We start from the raw sequence: 20190 nt of genomic DNA, 5'->3' as shown, positions 1-20190 counted from the left end.
GCAAGTCAAAATCTGTATAGACTCAACCTGACCAATCCTTCTTCTGAATGTAGCGTTTTACCTTCAAATAACTTACATGGCCGTGAACCAGCAATTTTACCATTCAGAAATTTAAAACCATGAAGTATAGTTATATTTTTACCTCAAATAATAGTCTCTCCAAATTTTCAGGCATTTTCTTGTTCTTTTCCTTGGTCAATCCATCACAGATGGCAGGTTTGCTAGTGATGTACAAAGCTCATTATTCTGAATCCACCCCCACCTACTCACTCATACTCGGGCAAGATGTTGATAGTACTAGCCTTCTGTTTTCATTAATCAACAGGAAAGCATAACCCAGAAGTAGGCATCAAGCATTAAAGAGTGCAGTCCCCACGTAGTCAAAGGGTAACAAGTCTGAGCTATACTTCTGTCAAAGCTCTCACAGATGGTCACAGAACTTTTTTTAAAGACATCAAGTTCAGAAGCTATTAACGTTCAACCAAAATTTTAAGTTAATATATCATAAATGCTCCTTGAAATAACAGGGTAGCAGATCTTGCAAACTAACAAAACTGCAGCAGGTTCAAAAGTTATTCGCAATTGTAATGATGGGAAATCCCAGCTTGAGTTCTTCCTGTTGGTTACAGAATCATAGAGCAATACAGCAGGAAAATAGGCCCTATGACCCAAGTGTTAATGCTGAACGAGATGCCCACCTAAGGCCCCATTTACTTGTACTTGAACACATCCCTTTAAACCTTTCCTATACATGTACCTGAACATAACTTTTCAATGTTGTTAGCTGCTTCGCTACCTCCTTTGACAATGCATTTTATATATGGACCATCCAGCTTCATGAAGTTGCCCCTCAACCACATTTTAAATCATTCTCCTCTCACCCGAAACCTCTGCCCTCTGGTCTTTGATTCTCTATTCTCTGGGTGGGGAGGTGAGAAAGAAATAAACTGTGCAATGACCCTATGCCTTTGGCAAATCGACTGTCCCTGATCCCATTCCCAGACTTGCAGTCTGTGTGCCAAAAGTATGGTCTTCTGTTTGTAGAGGAAGCTCTCAGTATCACAGAGAGAAAGCACAAATTATACATGGACAGTACTGAACGCAGATTTCGGTAGCTAAGAGACACAACAACTGTGCAAATAAGGTGCAAATCTTATTGTAAAGGTAAAGCAGATTTGAGTGGATGATGCAGTCTATTCTTGTTCTTCCAATGGTATTAAATCAATAAGCTAGCACCCCTTTAGACCTGTTGTCAACAAGCATTGGGATGTCTTCCCAAACAATTTTTTGTCATATCATTTTTCCTGTGCTTCCCACCCCAGAGTTGCTCTTGTAACCTTCCCTCCTCTCTTTCTCAACACATCAGAATCCATTTATCTCTCAGGTTTTTCCAAATCAGATGACTGACCCTCCATCTGAAAAGTCAGCTTTGGCTCATTCTTTGCAGGCGCTGCCCAACCTGTTGTGCATTTCTAGAGTTTTCAGTTTTATCTCAGAATGTGGCATTATTTAAAAGTATGGCATCACAGACAACCCAATACTGTGCTCATTCAACTTTAATACACCTAGACTATTTGCTGGCTGACCGATTGTATTGTACCTTTCAGAGCTTTAGTTTCATGCCAAAAATAAATGTCGACCACAGTGTAGCTGCTGCAAGAGATTTACGAGAGCTGGTGGCCGTTGTCCTGATAGAGATTTTATTACTAATTTGCAATCATACAGGAGTGTGATAACAGCAACCCATCAAATAGCAATAAAACATATTCAATTCATGCAGCAACAAATTGCCAAACCTCTATTCGGCAACAAAAGCACTGACATAGCATGCCTCCCATTCCAAAGGGTAATGTATAAAGTATTTAACAGGCAAAGTTCTGGGTAAAGAACAAAGAGCAGGTCTTTGAGGCAGCTGATCAATTCATAATACAATGACCTTTCCCACTCCACCCCCTTTTTTTATTGTCTTCATGTTGGCTAGCCATTTTTACACTTGCTACATATCTAAATGCTAATCACAACAAATTTATACAGACAAAATGCTGGTGGAACACAGCAGGCCAGGCAGCATCTATAAAGAGAAGCACTGTCAACGTTTCGGGCCGAGACCCTTCGTCAGGACTAACTGAAAGGAGAGATACTAAGAGATTTGAAAGTAGTGGGGGGTGGGGGAAATGCGAAATGATAGGATAAGACCGGAGGGAGTGGGATGAAGCTAAGAGCTGGAAAGGTGATTGGCGAAAGTGATACAGAGCTGGAGAAGGGAAAGTATCATGGGACAGGAGGCCTCGGGAGAAAGAAAGGGGGTGGGGGGGGGGGGGGGCGGGGGAGAGCACCAGAGGGAGATGGAGAACAGGCAGAGTGATGGGCAGAGAGAGAGAGAAAAAAAACTGATTCTGATAGGTTGAATCTACTGGGGGGAAAAAAAACTCAGGTTGGAGGAACAACACCTTATATACCGGCTGTGTAGCCTCCAACCTGATGGCATGAACATTGACTTCTCTAATTTCCGTTAATGCCCCTCCTCCCCTTCTTACCCCATCCCTGACATATTTAGTTGTTCTTTTCCCTCTCTCTCTGCCCATCACCCTGCCTGTTCTCCATCTCTCTCTGATGCTCCCCCCCCCCTTTCTTTCTCCCGAGGCTTCCCGTCCCATGATCCTTTCCCTTCTCCAGCTCTGTATCACTTTCACCAATCACCTTTCCAGCTCTTAGCTTCATCCCACCCCCTCCAGTCTACTCCTATCATTTCATATTTCCCCCTCCCCCCACTACTTTCAAATCTCTTAATATCACTCCTTTCAGTTAGTCCTGACGAAGGGTCTCGGCCCGAAACGTCAACAGTGCTTCTCCTTATAGATGCTGCCTGGCCTGCTGTGTTCCACCAGCATTTTGTGTGTGTTGTTTGAATTTCCAGCATCTGCAGATTTCCTCGTGTTTGAAATTTATAGAGAGATTAAAAGGTGGGGGGCACAGTGGTACAGCAGTGAGAGCAGGGTTTGGGTGTAACCCCGACACTTGATGCTCTAAAGGGCATCTCCTTGTAGGCTCTGTACGATCTACATGCATCCACAAAGGCTTGAGCTGGGTGCCCTGGTTTCCTCCTATATCCCAAAGGCAGGTTGATAGGTTAATTAACTACAGTAAATAACCATCTCGAGTAGTTGATGGACATGTAAGAGTTAGTGATACTGAGGTTAAAAAGAGTTAATGGGCATGGAAGAGAAAGTTAAGTTGCAGGGATACATAGATACTGACCAAAAGAAGCTACAGGGGTTTGTAAATTTAGTCAGCTCCATCTTGGGCACTAGCCTACAAAGTACCCAGGACATCTCCAAGGAGTTGTGTCTCAGAAAGGCAGCATCCATTATTAAGGACCCCCAGCACCCAGGGCATGCCCTTTTCTCACTGTTACCATCAGGTAGGAGGTACAGGAGCCTGAAGGCACACACTCAACAATTCAGGAACAGCTTCTTCCCCTCTGCCATCTAATTCCTGAATGGACATTGAACCCTTGAACACTACTTCACTTTTATAATATATATTATTTCCCTTTTTTGCATAATTTTTAACCTATTCAATATACATATACTGTAATTGATTTACTTATTTATTATTTTTATTTAGTTTTTTCTTCTATTATATTGTATTGAACTGCTGCTGCTAAGTTAACAAATTTCATGACACATCAGTGATAATAAACCTGATTCTGATAGGTTGAATCTGCTGGGAGTCAACACGGATCCAATGGACCCACTGGCCACCTACATTGATGACAAGTTTAACAGGACATCTATTTCAACTTTTCTAAATGTTTCCACACTGCTTCGACATAGTGCTGAACAGAAGATTGATTTTTGCACTAAGTACCAGCCAGATCTTTTAAACTTTGCACGTTTTTATTTCCCAGTCGCCAAGCTGTGATGCATGTTTACCTACTGATTATATTGCAAATGGTGTTTAAATTATGTCTATTAGAATGAAAAATCTCAAACTGAAAATATGTGGGCTGCCTTCCAAGAAAGTCAAATCTACCACCCGATTCTCTCATACAAGTTTTTAATCTGCCTGCAGTTCCAATGAAACCTAGAGCTTCACTAACTCATCCCTCAGGATCATTTTTTTTTAAATTGACTCTCCAATTTATCTTAAAGTAAATCAAAAAGGGAGAGAATTTTTTTTATTAATAGTCTAAAGGGGCAGGAGGGCATTCACTCCATTATAATTCTACCACCTCTCTCAAGAACTGCTCAACCTAGTTCTTCCCCTAGAACATTGTAATTAGGTAGTTTTCTTTGGAATGATAATATTGAATAGGCTTTGACAATGAGTGAGAAGCAGAAGTAGACTACTTAGCCCCTTGCACTTATTCCACTGTCACTGATTATTTTTAACCTCAGTGTTGTTAACCCTATATTTGTGAAATCCCTTTACCCAAGAGAGCAGTACTCGCTCAATCTTGGAGTACACTGAATGGCAAAAAAAAAGATTTTTTGACGTAGAGAATTCCAAAGATACAAAACCTCCTGGATGAAACAAAGTGTCACAGTATCACACTCCTTAAGCACTGACCTTTTATTTTGTGAATTTGACCACATCTAGAACAATGCACAATAACCCAGGTGTGGCCTCACCAGAATTCTATATCATTGGATTAAGATATCTTTACCCATGCCCTCAAATTATTTTACAAAAAAAAATTACTTGATTCTTACTTGATTGTTGCATTAACTTTCATGACTCAGAATATCTACAGTAATTCCTCCATTTAAGAAGTTCAGCTTTCCTATTTTCTCCCCACCTAAGAGGATAACTTCACATTTTCCACATTATTTTCCAGCTCCCACATCCTCACCAATTCTCCTACATCATTAGCAAAAATACTCTCAATGGCCACTTTATTAAGTATGGAGTAGAACCTAGTGTAGTCTTTTGCTGCTGTAACCCATCCACTTCAAGGACTAATGTGCTGTACATTCAGAGATACTATTCTGCACATACGACTGTAACACATGGTTATTTGAGTTACTGTCACTTTGAACCCAACTGGAAACTCTCCTCTGACCTCTCTCATTAACAAGGCATTTTCTCCCATAGAAGTACTACTCACTGGATGCTGGATTCTCACACCATTCCCTGGAGATTGCTGCTCATTAAAAATCCCAGCCTATCAGCAGTTTCTGAGATACTCAAACCACACCACCTGGTACTATCCATCATTCCATGATCAAAGTCACTTAGGGCACATTTCCTCACCATTCTAGTGGTTGGTCTGAACAGCAACTGAATTTCTTGACCATGCCTGCGTGCTTTAAGGCAGCCATTCTCAATGGGAGCCCTGGCATATTTGAAGGGGGCCACTGACTGAAATCTGTGAGAGGGGGAGCCCCAAGTATTTATGGGGGCCCTGTTAACTGAACTGATGAAATACACAAGCAGCAACCTTCATTGGAGTCAATGGTTCCCCTACTATTTATAATACTTTCCAACACACAGTTTGAATTCGGCGCACCTGGTAAATTCATTGTTGAAGCTCCTTCCACACAGCCTCACTTCAAAGCCCATCATGAATCAGACTGCACCAGGACAACGTATTTAATCAAGGGTTCTCACATCCATTATCGCCATACTTCATTCTCCGAAGATTAGTGTGTCTTGCTAGGCCTTTTTTAGCCTGGTAACTTTAAAGTACATGTGTTTGGATATATTATTCGTTAAGGTAGGTTGTGAAAAGTGTTTATTACTGCATATGAAGTCACAAAAAAAAATAATAAAATAAAAATCGCTGGCTCCAGGTGACAGTATTTTTTGTTACTAATGTATCTGTATTTTGCGCGCTTATTCCCACGTCAAAAACGTTTCGGCAGCCTTCCTAAATTATTTACCAGTCAATGTTGTCAATTTAGCTAGAAAAAAAATAGCAAAATCATGCCTCATGATTATTTTTCATTATTTTCAGAAATAATCTTTGTCCAGTATGTCAGAATGTTTAAGTTTTCTTGGTGTTCAATAATAAATGATTTTCTGTCTATTTGTTCATGTTGCATCCCTATTTGAAAGTGGGGCCCTGGAACCTGAGAAGAGCTCCTAAGGGGGCCGTGGCCAAAAAATGGTTGAGAATCACTGTTTTAAGGCATTGGTTAGATATTTGGATTGACGAGCAGGTATACAGGTGTACCTAATAAAGTGGCCACTGAGCGTATATTTGTTCTCTCATCCAAATTATCGACATCGATTCTGAACAGCTGGATCCTCAGCTCCTGCTGCAGCTTATTATTCATAACTTTGCTGCCCTAAAATGACCAATTTATTCCTACCTAGTGTTTTCGCCTTATGAGTATTTCTCAGCTCAGTGATGCATATTATATCCAACCCCACAAGCTCCAATTTTGCTTAATAAACTCGTAGGTGACACCTTGTAGATGCCTCCATAATATCCAAATACCTGACATTAACGGGTTTTCCATTTTCAAAAATAAAATCTGCTACTTGCAACCTCAAAAAACTAATATGATTTTTAAAGAAAGGCTCTAAAAATAATCCAGGACATTGTAGGCCTGTGAGCCTGAAATGGGTGCAATTACTGGAAGGTATTCTAAGGGACCAGGTATACGAGTATTTGGATAGACTGTGATTGATTAGGGATAGTCAGCATGGCTTTGTGTGGGTAGGTGAGATCGAACCAATCTTTGAGGTTTTCAAGGAAGTTATCAGCAAAGCACTTGACAAGGCCCTGCATGGGAGATTGGTTAGGAAGGTTCAGTTGCCTGGCATTCAAGATGTGGTATTAAATTGGATTAGAATTTGGCTTTGTGGGAGAAGCCAGAGTTGTAGTGGATGGCAGCCTCTCTGACTGAAGGCCTATAACTAGTGGAGTAGCACTGGGATTAGTGCTGGGTCCATTGTTGTTTGCCATCAACATCAATGATCTAGATGTTAATGTGGTAAATGGGATCATCAAATTTTCAGACGTTACTAAGACTGGGGGTGTAGCGGACAGCAACTCACAGTGAGATCTGGATGATCTTGAAAAATGGTAGATGGAACTTACTGCAGACAAGTGCAAGGTGTTGCACTTCAATAGGATCAACAAGGATAGATCTTACACAATGAATAGTAGGGCACTGAAGAGTGCAGTAGAACAAAAGGATCTGGGAATACAGGTCTATAATTCATTGACACTGGCATCACAGATAGACAAGGTCATTAAGAAAGTTTTTGGCATATTAGCCTTCATAAATCAAAATACTGAGTACAGGAGATGAATGTTATGTTGAAGTTTTACAAGATGTTGGTGAGGCCTAATTTGGAGTATTGTGTGCAGTTTTTGTCACTTACCCGCAGGAAAAATATGAGTAAGGTTGATAGAGTACAGAAAAAAATACAAGAATATTGCCAGGACTGGAGGACCTCAGTTATAAGGAAAGATTGAATAGGTTAGGACTTTATTCCTTGGAACATAGAAGACTGAGTGGGGATTAGATAGAGATATACAAAATTATGAGGGATATATAGAGGGTAAATGCATGCAGGCTTGTCCCACTGAGGTTGGGTGGGACCACAACTAAAGGTCCTGGGTTAAGGATGAAAAGTAAAATCTTTAAGGGGACATGAGGGGAAACTTCTTCACTCAGAGTGTCATGGGAGTGTGAAACAAGCTTCCAGGACAAGTGGTGCATGCGAGCTCAATTTCAACGTTTAAGAGATGTTCGGATAGGTACATGGATGGGAGGGATATAGTCTGGATGCAGGTCGATTGGATTAGGCAGTTTAAGTGGTTCTGCATGGACTAGATGGGCCAAAGGGGCTGTTCCCATGCCAAACTTTTCTACGACTCCAGCACATTTTTGTGCCCAGTCCCATTTTTACATTTAAAGTTTTATTACTGCTTATTAATCATACATTCAAGCATTTTCCACCAATTATATCAAACTAAGTAATCTGTGACCCTTTATTTTCTATTTCCTTTCTAAAAGAGGATGATTATCTTCAAATAGATGGTAAAGTATCCATGGAACACAATGCTGTGGTATCCTTGGAACATGTCAATCAATGCATTCATAAATTCTGTTACTACTTTTGCAAAACCGTGACATCTACCACCGTTTGACCAGGACATTCCAGCTAGTTACAATTTTGTCTTAGCTTGGCGCTTTTTTTAAAGTATGACAGACAATTCTGTAACAACCAGCAAACAACTCAACTGCCCATTGGTTAAGACAAGCTCCATGCTCAAGGATAACACTATTTGTTCATTACGCAAGACCAAAAGACAACACAAAAGTAACATGTTCACAATTTGTAAACAGAACAAGAGCACTATAAGTACACAAAATAGCTAGTTATGTTTACCAGCTAGATAGAATAATTTTTGTTAAATACCACCTGGAATTGTTCCTCTATATGATGGTCTGTAGACTTTCGTATAAACCACATTCGCCATTCACCAACTTTATCTCTGTACCTCAGACACCTATCTCAAAATAAGCTTATTAATTCAAATCTAGGGATTATATCTAACCCCAAAATGAATTTTGAATTACAGGACAGCCTATGTCTACCTCCTTTACACAACTGCACTCCAGCCTCATCCACATTCTAGAGTCAACTATTCCAATGCACTCTAATCTGTCCTGTTTGTTCCTCACCTGGTAAACAAAGTTACTGAAAACCACAAAGTTATTTCTCAAAATAATAATTTCTAGCAAAGAAATAAAGAGCATACACTTAGCCTCGATTACCTATTTTTCGCTGCTCTCACACTCTATCATCTAAATTGGCTAAAATTCAATTTTCTAGTGGTAGTCTTTTAATCATCCCCAAATTTAAATGACACACCAAGTTACCAAGACCCTAAAGTTTAGTTTCTAAGACCAATCACATGCATAATGCTTAAACCCTATTTTAATTAAGCATTAGAGCAGTGGTTCTGAACCTTTTTTTATACCTTGGACGCATACCATTTGCCAAAGGGTCCTTTAAGGCCAGGATGGAAATCCCTGCTTTAGAGCAACGCCACCACAAAATGCTAGAGGAACTCAGCAGGTCAGGCAGCGTCTATAGAGTGGAATAAAGAGTCGATATTTTGTGCCAAGACCTTTCATCAAGACTGGAAAGGAAGGGGTAAGAAACAAGAATAAGAGGGTGGGGGAAAACAGGAAGGGGAGGAAGGATGAAGTGAGAAGAATGAAGGTAATAGGTGGAAAAGGTAATGGTAAATAGGAGCGGAGTGAAGCATGGGAATTCAGGAAGAAGCAGGGGCACCAGAGGGGCTGATAGGCAGGCAACCAGAGAAGGAGTAAAAGGGAGCCAGAATACAGAATGAAAAATGGAGAAGAATGGACTAAAGGGAGAAATTACAAAAAGTTTGTTTTACCATCAATTTCTCCATCAGGTTGGAGGCTACCCAAATGGAATACAAGGTCTTGCTCCTCCAAACTGAGAATGACCACATTGTAGCAGTAAAGGAGGCCATGGACTGAAATGTCAAAATAGGAATGGAGAGTGGAATTAAAATAATTGGCCACTGTCAAATCCTCCATTTATGGACAAAGGTGCTCCATGAAACAGTCGCCATTAAGTCTCACAACTTTGTTCAATATAACTGTTTTATACAGCCTATTGTTTCCTCATGATGCTGTTTGTTAAATTTTGTTTGATAGCACCATGAAGCCTCAATTTTACTGCATGAAATGTGGTGTATGAATACAAATAATTAAGTATATTTTCCATGGATGACTTCTTTTTACAGGAAAGCTGATAACACAAGGAACAAAGACATACATTTCATGCAGATAGAGATCAATGGATAAGTGAGAGGTGGCTACTATGGAGCAGATACACCAGACTGGACACTAGGACCAATTCCCTGCACTTTGCCTTCTACTATGCTCCATAACTCTTAACTTTGAAAGAAAATTAACATTTAAGAGAAATAGAAGTCAGGAAGTTAGAGACATATCCCAGAACCTAATGAGACCAATTGTCAGTGGAGATAGGTAACAAACCCAACCTAGTGAGATTCCTGTTGACTTTGGATATATTACCCAATTAATGCTCTTCCTGGATAACACAAGATTTGATGTTCATTGTCAAGATTGAATTTAATGAGAATGAATTTAAATGTGGCCCAAAAAACTTATAAGATCAAATGATTTTTCTATGACTGCGTCAGTAGTAAAATTCAGCTGAATAGAACTTGGCTCATTGTTCTATTTTGACATCTATGCATGACTAAAGAAGTTATTGTTAACAAAACATGTCATTTTATGATCATGTATATATTTATAAACAACTACTCTTAGCTTCCTGAGTATTTTCCTCAAGAATGTTTAATGCAGATTTGGGAATGGAAGAAAATAATATCACACAGAGTGTTCAACAGGTCCGGCAACATCTCTGGACGGAAACGGACATTTGATATTTTGGGTTCAGACCCTTCATCTGGACTAAAATTTTGTTGTCTTGAAGAACTTAAAGTACTTGATGTCAGCAACTTACATGTAAAATGACATTTGCTGTGTAAATATTTAGCAATATGTCAGATTATTAATTGCAAAAAAAGTGGAAATTTGAATAGCGTTAGATTAAGTCTGTAAAGTAACCACACCATTCCTTAAGTGAAGAGTCAAACTCTTCCTTTGATCTATTCCATGCATAATCACTTACATTGTACTAACAATCTACTTAAATGGAAGGTGAATGCCAAAGATAAGACAACTAACTGGTTTAAATTCAAAGAGCTGCAGATGTTGTCTTACCTGTTGAAATTTACCAGCTGTTATAAAACAACTGGTAATAATGCAATAGAAATCAGACGGAAGTGCTTACAATAGACAGTAGGGGCAGGAGTAGGCCATTTGGCCCTTCTAGCCAGCACCGCCATTCACTGTGAACATGGCTGATCATACACAATCAGTACCCCGTTCCTGCCTTCTCCCCATATCCCTTGACCCCGCTATCTATAAGAGCTCTATCTAACTCTCTCTTGAATGCATCCAGAGACTTGGCCTCCACTGCCTTCTGGGGCAGAGCATTCCACATATCCACCACTCTCTGGGTGAAAAAGTTTTTCTGCATCTCTGTTCTAAATGGCCTACCCCTTATTCTTAAACCATGGCCTCTAGTTCTGGACTCATCCATCAGCGGGAACATGCTTCCTGCCTCCAGTGTGTCCAATCCCTTAATAATCTTATATGTTTCAATCAGATCCCCTCTCATCCTTCTAAATTCCAGTGTACACAAGCCCAATCGCTCCAATCTTTCAACATATGGCAGTCCCGCCATTCCGGGAATTAACCTTGTGAACCTACGCTGCACTCCCTCAATAGCAAGATTGTCCTTCCTCAAATTTGGAGACCAAAACTGCACGCAATACTCCAGGTGGGGTCTCACCAGGGCCCTGTACAGCTGCAGAAGGCCCTCTTTACTCCTATACTCAATTCCTCTTGTTATAAAAGCTTACACAAGCTTTAGTGGAAAAACTCTTGGATTGTTTTTATTTACTGCTGGACCATATTGATTTTACTGACCCTTACATTACATGGGCTGCTCTTTAATCAACAACTTCATGTTCATCTGTGATGATAAGTTGCACACACAAAGGTTTTGTTTGATTTATTTTTGTACTCATAAAGATGGAAGACTGTTGAACCATTACATATAAAGTGAGCTACAAGTCTGGCTAATAACAGACATTCAAACCAAGTCCCAATACTGCTCCTTTATTCTGTGAGCTCCCAAGAATATTAGATTAGTCATCAATCATGGCAAATTTTGATATGAAGTTAATTGTCTTTCACAATATTCATTTTATAAATTGTATGTCTTGCACTGCACTGCCACCACAAATTTCTCAACACGTGTCAATGATAATAAACCTGATTCTGAATGGCCTATCCATATTCCCCCCTAGACTCATGGTAAACACTAGGTACAGAGGAGTTATCAAAGACCATATTGACTGAATAACTACATTACACAGGACCCAAAGTAGTTAGTGGAGGGAGATGTTCCATTAAGGGGCAGCAAATAAATTTCTCTCCTATAACAGTTTAATTCCCCTCAAGATATTTGCAAGAGGGTTCAAGTAGACATGTCTCCTAAAGCTACTGTGAAAGTAAAGCAGGAGTTCTCAACCTGGGGTCCATGGATTCCTCAGTAAATGGTAAGGCTCCAGAGCATTAAAAAGGGCTGTGACCCCGTGAATTAGAGGCTGGACATACAAAAACATACCCAGAATGATTAGCCTTCAATGTTTTTTCTTCCAAAGGAGGTGCCCAGCTGCAAGTCTGTGATACCTCATGGAGCAGGCTGCACAAGTGAGTTGGAGACGTCCTGTAGAGAGTCATAGACTTGTACTTGAACACAGACCCTTCAGCCCACCTCATTCATGTCTCTGAGCTTATCAATTTGCATACTTTTGATCCAAATCCCTCCAAATCTTTACCAGCCCGTCATTTAAAAGACATTTAAACCCGCTTCTACCACTGATAGGTCGATCCACATGGCCACCACGCTCTGTTTTGAAATAAAAGCTTGTTCCTCGTGTCTCTTTTAAACCTTTCCCCTTTGCCTTAAACAGATGCCGTCTCCTTTTCGACTTCCGTGACCATTGACTTTATCTAGGTCCCCAATGATTTTTCTCATACTTTTGAGGTTATCTGTGGTTCAGCCACCGCGTGGAGACTTACATTTACTATCCCTCATTACCGAACTCAAATCAAATGTTTCTCCCGTTTTTGTTCCGTGTGTGTGTGTGTGTGAACAGCTTTCAACCGACGCTGGGTTTAACCCTGGTAGAAGTGTTGGGAGAACATCGCTGGATAACATTGCAAATTGATTTATCATTGTGACATGTAGCGAGGTACAGTGAAAAACTTGCCACGCATATGCTCCATACAGATCAATTACAGCCGTGTTATGAGGTAGTACAAAGTAGTATACTGTATACGTAGAATGTATTCTAGGCAAACGTCAGGCGCTTATTTAGCTTCGACTTTTATGACTTGTTTCACATGTTGCCTCTGCCTAAATGCAAGAATCGCTGGAGACCATTAGCGTGTCTGACGAGAGCGGTAAAGGCGTTTACAGGTTCATCTGTGATGGAACGAACTCTGTTGTGGACACAGCCTCGGAGTGTTACCCCTGATTCCATAATGCCACAAATCCAGACATTAAACTGGTCCTTATTTAATGCAATGGGGACCGTGACTTTAAACTTAGTTCTATTAAGTTGAAAGCTGAAATTTTACCTGTGCAAGCAGCCGTCCTCGGCTCCTTCGCAGCAATCGGTGGTGGCCAGTTCTTCCTTCACTTCCTCCAGCGATGGTTTGCTCTCCCTGGTGAACTCCAGGCTGGGGACCTCTTCCAAGGTCTCCATGTAGAAGACGGCACGCTGCTGAGCCTGGCTTTCCACCGTCCTAGCCCTGCACGGCGCCGGCAGTAGAATGCCATTGCTTTTCTTCCAGAAACTCGCCCGGTCCTGGCTGTGGTTCTTGAGCCGGCCCTGACTGTTGCCCCAGTTCTCATAGCCTTCCTGCGATGGCAGATAGCCGCCGCCGCCGGCCGGGCTGGGCGTCGGGTGGCTGAACAACTTCCATCGGAGACGCAGCATGTGCTTCACGTCGAAGTCCTTTCTCCCGGAGCCTGACATGCTTCCCGAAAAGGGGAGGGGGTGATGGTTCCAAACTCCCGCAACTTCAAGGGAGGTCCCGCGAAAGGACAGGGGCGAGTGCCAACTGCGAGGTATAGCTCAGGACAGTGCTGATAACTGTCTTCTCCCGGAGCTTAGACATGCGTTTTTCCCTCCCACACTAACTACCAGAACCACACTCCCAGCAAATCACGAGGTTACCTTGCTGGTAGCAAATCACTTTTACTACCCGCAACACAGTCAACAGGAAACAGAGTCACCTATATAAACTCAGGGGCTCTCACCGTACACCCCATGGCTCTCTATCTCTGACAGGTACTGAAGATGGGATATAATGCACGAACATACTGTGTCCAGGGACCAGTATTCCACCCCTTTTTCCCTTCCAGTCAGTGACGGGAACGCGCTGTGAAACCTTCCAACGAGTCTAGGGGGATTTCCCGACCTCGCTTATTACCTTGGCTTCTATAGTCCCTTGGGCTGGTTTGCCAAAGGAGGGTCTCCGAGAGAAACGCGCTTCATGCGAGTAATCCCACAACTGGGTGTATTAGACCACTTACTGGCCGCACAGGGTCACAGGTTAGGTGGTTGCTGTGCAGCGAGCAATTAAAGCGAGCCAGAGTTCAGTTTGTTCAGCCTGGAGACGGCGATGCGCCCGTTTTTAGTATAAATAGATTCAGTCAGCGTAAAAAAAAATCTGTCAAGGCGCAAAATAGATTGCGTTCTTTTTTTCCCGCGGAAGTCTGTGGATTTCTCTGCCGCTTGATAGAGATCAGTCTACAGCACACACCGCGGTTTCTACCGCAAGCTGTGTACCTTGGAGCAGTAGAGAAAATCATTACAGGGCAGTCAAATGTGTTACAAACGCGGAAGGGAGTGGGTGTTAAGAACATCGCCGGTGCGTCTTCGCCGCAAAGGTCATTTATTCCTCAAATGAACAGCTCATTTATTTTACGATTCCCGAGCGGCAACGGGAACATCAACATCTTCAGGGTGAAAAGACAGCGCAAGTGAAAGAAAGCAAAGAGTAAGTTTACTGCTTCAGCGAGCTGTGTGACAGCGTGGGGGATTAACATAACTCCCAGTGGACGAGACGGTTAGTCCCATTCAAAGGGATTTAAATCACCTTTCAGGAAATCTGTTGCCGAGATAATGAACCTATTTATCAGTCGCAGACCAATTTACGTTCAGTATCAGCGCTCTGTCATTTTACAATGGCATTACTTCTAAGAGAGACGTCTGATATTTGTGTCCCACCCGATGTTGTTATAATAGTTACTTTCCGAATTTGTGAGAATGTTTCCCTGTACCTTCATTAAATAATGTTTCCTCAAATTAATTCCGAATGTGCTTTTCTCTCTTTTGCTTACATTTCACGGGAGAGTTTTTTTTTAAAAATGGAAGCCATTGATTTTTGTTTGTTTGTAATAGGAATTTCAACCGGCATGTTTCAGCTGAGTAAGAAGGCTTCTGATCTTTTGCATACTTTATTCATTGCCCTAATTGTCCAATTAAGGTCCCATCTAAAACAAGCCCGTTGCCTCATTGGAATAATGTGACATGATCTTCCAAATTACTCAACACATTTAGAGAAGCTTATAATTCGTCTTCGATTGTGTATCCGGCATCTAATACTTAAGGGATGGGAAGGTGTGCGGTCAAAGAATGTCAGAGGGTGAACGATATCAAAAATGTACATCCCCTGTCGAATAATCGGCCAGTATTATACTGCTTACCACGTACAAATTCCCAAGTGCAATTTGAACCCCGAAGTGGACGAACTTGCCTACTTAGCTACCTTAATGGAAGTAACAACAACTTACTAATAAAACATTGCTCTGGGGGATGTTATTAAACAGGGAGATCTTGCTGGGCAAGTACATAGTTCCCGAAAGAAGCAATGTAGATAGATAGAGTGGTGAGGAAGCCATATTCCATATTGCAAGCTTGCGTCATCTATATCTATAAATTGGAATACAGCTGCACAAATTGTTGGTTAAGAAATGTATATGTGTGTGTGTAGAGAGAGAGACACACACTTTATTGATCTCAAAGGAAATTACAGTGTCACAGTAACCTTACAAGTGCACAGATATAAATATTAAACAGAATTAGAAAGAATAAAAAATAAGTTACCACAGTCTAGCAGGAGGGGGTCATCAGTTCTCTGGCTATAGATAGATAGATAGATACTTTATTCATCCCCATGGGGAAATTCAACTTTTTTTCCAATGTCCCATACACTTGTTGTAGCAAAACTAATTACATACAATACTTAACTCAGTAAAAAATATGATATGCATCTAAATCACTATCTCAAAAAGCATTAATAATAGCTTTTAAAAAGTTCTTAAGTCCTGGTGGTTGAATTGTAAAGCCTAATGGCATTGGGGAGTATTGACCTCTTCATCCTGTCTGAGGAGCATTGCATTGATAGTAACCTGTCGCTGAAACTGCTTCTCTGTCTCTGGATGGTGCTATGTAGAGGATGTTCAGAGTTTTCCATAATTGACCGTAGCCTACTCAGTGCCCTTCGCTCAGCTACCGATGTTAAACTCTCCAGTACTTTGCCCACGACAGAGCCCGACTTCCTTACCAGCTTATTAAGACGTGAGGCATCCCTCTTCTTAATGCTTCCTCCCCAACACGCCACCACGAAGAAGAGGGCGCTCTCCACAACTGACGTATAGAACATCTTCAGCATCTCACTACAGACATTGAATGACGCCAACCTTCTGAGGAAGTACAGTCGACTCTGTGCCTTCCTGCACAAGGCATCTGTGTTGGCAGTCCAGTCTAGCTCCTCGTCTAACTGTACTCCCAGATACTTGTAGGTCTTAACCTGCTCCACACATTCTCCATTAATGATCACTGGCTCCATATGAGGCCTAGATCTCCTAAAGTCCACCACCATCTCCTTGGTCTTGGTGATATTGAGACGCAGGTTGACCTTAATGGCTGAGGGCCAGAATGATCTCAGAAAGTGCACTTTGGAGCAGCACAGTTGTCTCTGTTCAGTCAAGGTGGCATGTAGAGGGTGAGAAACATTGTCTAGAATTGCTGGGATTTTCTGTAGGGTCCTTTGTTCTACCACAACCTCCAGTGTATCCATTTTAACTCCTATAACAGACTCATCAGTCAGTGTCTAGAATTTCCATTTGGTGGACAATTTCCCTCCACGCCACTCTGACATATTGGGAAATCATATACGTGGCAAGTTACAGCAGTGGTTTGCCTGTGCCTTCTGCCGGGTGAGTTATTTTTAAGAGATCACCAGCTTTTAAGGGATAGATCCTTTAAAAGGGATAGAGGGGGGAAGGGGAGGAGGGGTGGCATTACAGGTCAGGGATACTATTACAGCTACAGAAAGGGTGAGTAATGTAGCAGGATCCTCTTTTGAGTCAGTATGGGTAGAAGTCAGGAACAGAAAGGGAGCAGTTACTCTACTGGGAGTATTCTATAGACCCCCAGGTAGAAGCAGAGATACAGAGGAGCAGATTGGGAGGCAGATTCTGGAAAGGTGCAAAAATAACAGGGTTGATATCATGGGTGACTTTAACTTCCCTAATATTGATTGGCACTTGATTAGTTCCAAGGGTTTAGAGGGGGCAGAGTTTGTTAACTGTGTCCAGGATGGATTCCTGTCACAATATGTTGACAGGCCAACTAGGGGGAATGCCATACTAGATCTAGTATTAGGTAATGAACAGGGTCAGGTCACAGATCTGTCAGTGGGTGAGCATCTAGGGGACAGTGATCACCACTCCCTGGCCTTTAGCATTCTCATGGAAAAGGATAGAATCAGAGAGGACAGGAAAATTTTTAATTGGGGAAGGGCAAATTATGAGGCTATAAGGCTAGAACTTGCAGGTGTGAATTGGGATGATATTTTTGCAGAGAAATGTACTATGAACATGTGGTCGATGTTTAAGGATCTCTTGCAGGATGTTAGAGATAAATTCATCCTGGTGAGGAAGATAAAGAATGGTAGGGTGAAGGAACCATGGGTGATAAGTGAGGTGGAAAATCTAGTCAGGTGGAAGAAGGCAGCATACATGAGGTTTAGGAAGCAAGGATCAGATGGGTCTATTGAGGAATATAGGGTAGTAAGAAAGGAGCTTAAGAAGGGGCTGAGAAGACCAAGAAGAGGGCATGAGAAGGCCTTGGTGAGTAGGGTAAAGGAAAACCCCAAGGCATTCTTTAATTATGTGAAGAACAAAAGGATGACAGGAGTGAAGGTAGGACCGATTTGAGATAAAAGTGGGAAGATGTGCCTGGAGGCTGTGGAAGTGAGCAAGGTCCTCAATGAATACTTCTCTTCGGTATTCACCACTGAGAGGGAACTTGATGACGGTGAGGACAATATGAGTGAGGTTGATGTTCTGGAGCATGTTGATATTAAGGGAGAGGAGGTGTGGGAGTTGTTAAAATATATTAGGACGGATAAGTCCCCGGGGCCTGATGGAATATTCCCAGGCTGCTCCACGAGGCAAGGGAAGAGATTGCTGAGCCTCTGGCTAGGATCTTTATGTTCTCGTTGTCCACGGGAAAGGTACCAGAGGATTGGAGGGAGGTGAATGTTGTCCCCTTGTTCAAAATAGGTAGTAGGGATAGTCCAGGTAATTATAGATCAGTGAACCTTACATCTGTGGTGGGAAAGCTGTTGGAAAAGATTCTTAGAGATAGGATCTATGGGCATTTAGAGAATCATGGTCTGATCAGGGACAGTCAGCATGGCTTTGCGAAGGGCAGATCATGTCTAACAAGCCTGATAGAGTTCTTTGAGGAGGTGACCAGGCATATACCTGAGGGTAGTGCAGTGAATGTGATCTACATGGATTTTAACAAGGTTCCACTCGGTAGGCTTATTCTGAAAGTCAGAAGGCATGGGATCCAGGGAGGTTTAGCCAGGTGGATTCAGAATTGGCTTGCCTGCAGAAGGCAGAGGGTCGTGGTGGAGGGAGTAGATTCAGATTGGAGGGTTGTGTCCCACAAGGATCTGTTCTGGGACCTCTACTTTTTGTGATTTTTATTAACGACCTGGATGTGGGGGTAGAAGGGTGGGTTGGCAAGTTTGCAGACAACACAAAGGTTGGTGATGTTGTAGATAGTGTAGAGGATTGTTGAAGATTGCAGAGAGACATTGATAGGATGCAAAAGTGAGCTGAGCAGTGGCAGGTGGAGTTCAACCCGGAGAAATGTGAGGTGGTACACTTTGGAAGGACAAACTCCAAGGCAGAGTACAAAGTAAATGGCAGGATACTTGGTAGTGTGGAGGAGCAGAAGGATCTGGGGGTACATGTCCACAGATCCCTGAAAGTTGCCTCACAAGTAGATAGGGTAGTTAAGAAAGCTTATGGGGTGTTAGTTTTCATAAGTTGAGGGATAGAGTTTAAGAGTTGTGAGGTAATGATTCAGCTCTATAAAACTCTGGTTAGGCCACACTTGGAGTACTGTGTCCAGTTCTGGTTGCCTCAGTATAGGAAGGATGTGGAAGCATTGGAAAGGGTACAGAGGAGATTTACCAGGATGCTGCCTGGTTTAGAGAGTATGGATTATGATCAGAGATTAAGGGAGCTAGGGCTTTACTCTTTGGAGAGAAGGAGGATGAGAGGAGACATGATAGAGGTGTACAAGATATTAAGAGGAATAGGCAGAGTGGACAGCCAGCGCCTCTTCCCTAGGGCACCACTGCTCAGTACAAGAGGACATGGCTTTAAGGTAAGGGGAGGGAAGTTTAAGGGGGATATTAGAGGAAGTTTTTTCACTCAGACTCATAGTGCGTGGAATGCACTGCCTGAGTCAGTGGTGGAGGCAGATACACTAGTGAAGTTTAAGAGACTACTAGACAGGTATATGGAGGAATTTAAGTTGGGGGTTTATATTGGAGGCAGGGTTTGAGGGTCGGCACGGGTTTGAGGGTCGGCACAACCTTGTGGGCCAAAGGGCCTGTAATGTGCTGTAGTTTTCTATGTTCTTTTAACCAGCACAGATGGAGAGCATCCAAGGGAGCCAGCCGGATTTGAACTCAGGACCTCTCGCCCCAAAGCCCAGCGCTGATGCCACTACGCCACCAGCCGGAAAACAAAGCAGCCATTCTGATTAATTGAGCCTGTTGGCATCACCTGTGCTGATGCCATTGCCCCAGCACACCGCCACATAGAGGATTGTAATGGCGACAACAGACTGGTAGAACATGGAAGGAGAGGCCTGCATACTCCAAAGGACCTCAGTCTCTTCATGAAGTAGATCTGTCTCTGGCCCTTCTTGTACACAGCCTCTGTGTTGGTGCTCCACTCAAGTCTGTCACCTCCAGTTCTTGTAGTATTGTTCTATTTGCTGAGGTATAGGAAGAGTGTGATTAAGTTAAAAAGGGTGCAGAAAAGATTCACAGCAATGTAGGCAGAAAGGATCTACTTTGTATGGAAAGGACGGACAGGAAGGCATAGGCCGTGGCATGGCTCTTTTGGCAAGAGATGGAATTACAGTTTTAGAAAGAGGTAACATGGGATCAGTGAATGTTGAATCTTTGTGGG

At 42.2% G+C, this 20190-nt stretch overlaps 1 protein-coding gene across 2 annotated transcripts in view; it reads right to left on the bottom strand.

Annotated features, from left to right (window-relative positions):
* The window catches only part of LOC140715792 (kelch-like protein 1), a 401409-nt gene extending 387109 nt beyond the window's left edge, over positions 1-14300 (bottom strand). For both annotated transcript variants that reach the window (XM_073028187.1, XM_073028195.1), the window contains exon 1: positions 13254-14300. In XM_073028187.1, the coding sequence (XP_072884288.1) occupies positions 13254-13654 (401 nt within the window). In that variant the 5' untranslated portion in view covers positions 13655-14300. The remainder of the gene's footprint in view (positions 1-13253) is intronic.
* Between the last annotated feature and the right edge of the window lie 5890 nt (positions 14301-20190).

This window comes from Hemitrygon akajei, chromosome 2 (genome assembly GCF_048418815.1).
Source record: "Hemitrygon akajei chromosome 2, sHemAka1.3, whole genome shotgun sequence".
Taxonomy (NCBI): Eukaryota; Metazoa; Chordata; class Chondrichthyes; order Myliobatiformes; family Dasyatidae; genus Hemitrygon; species Hemitrygon akajei.
This window is presented reverse-complemented; position numbering and strand designations above follow the sequence as displayed.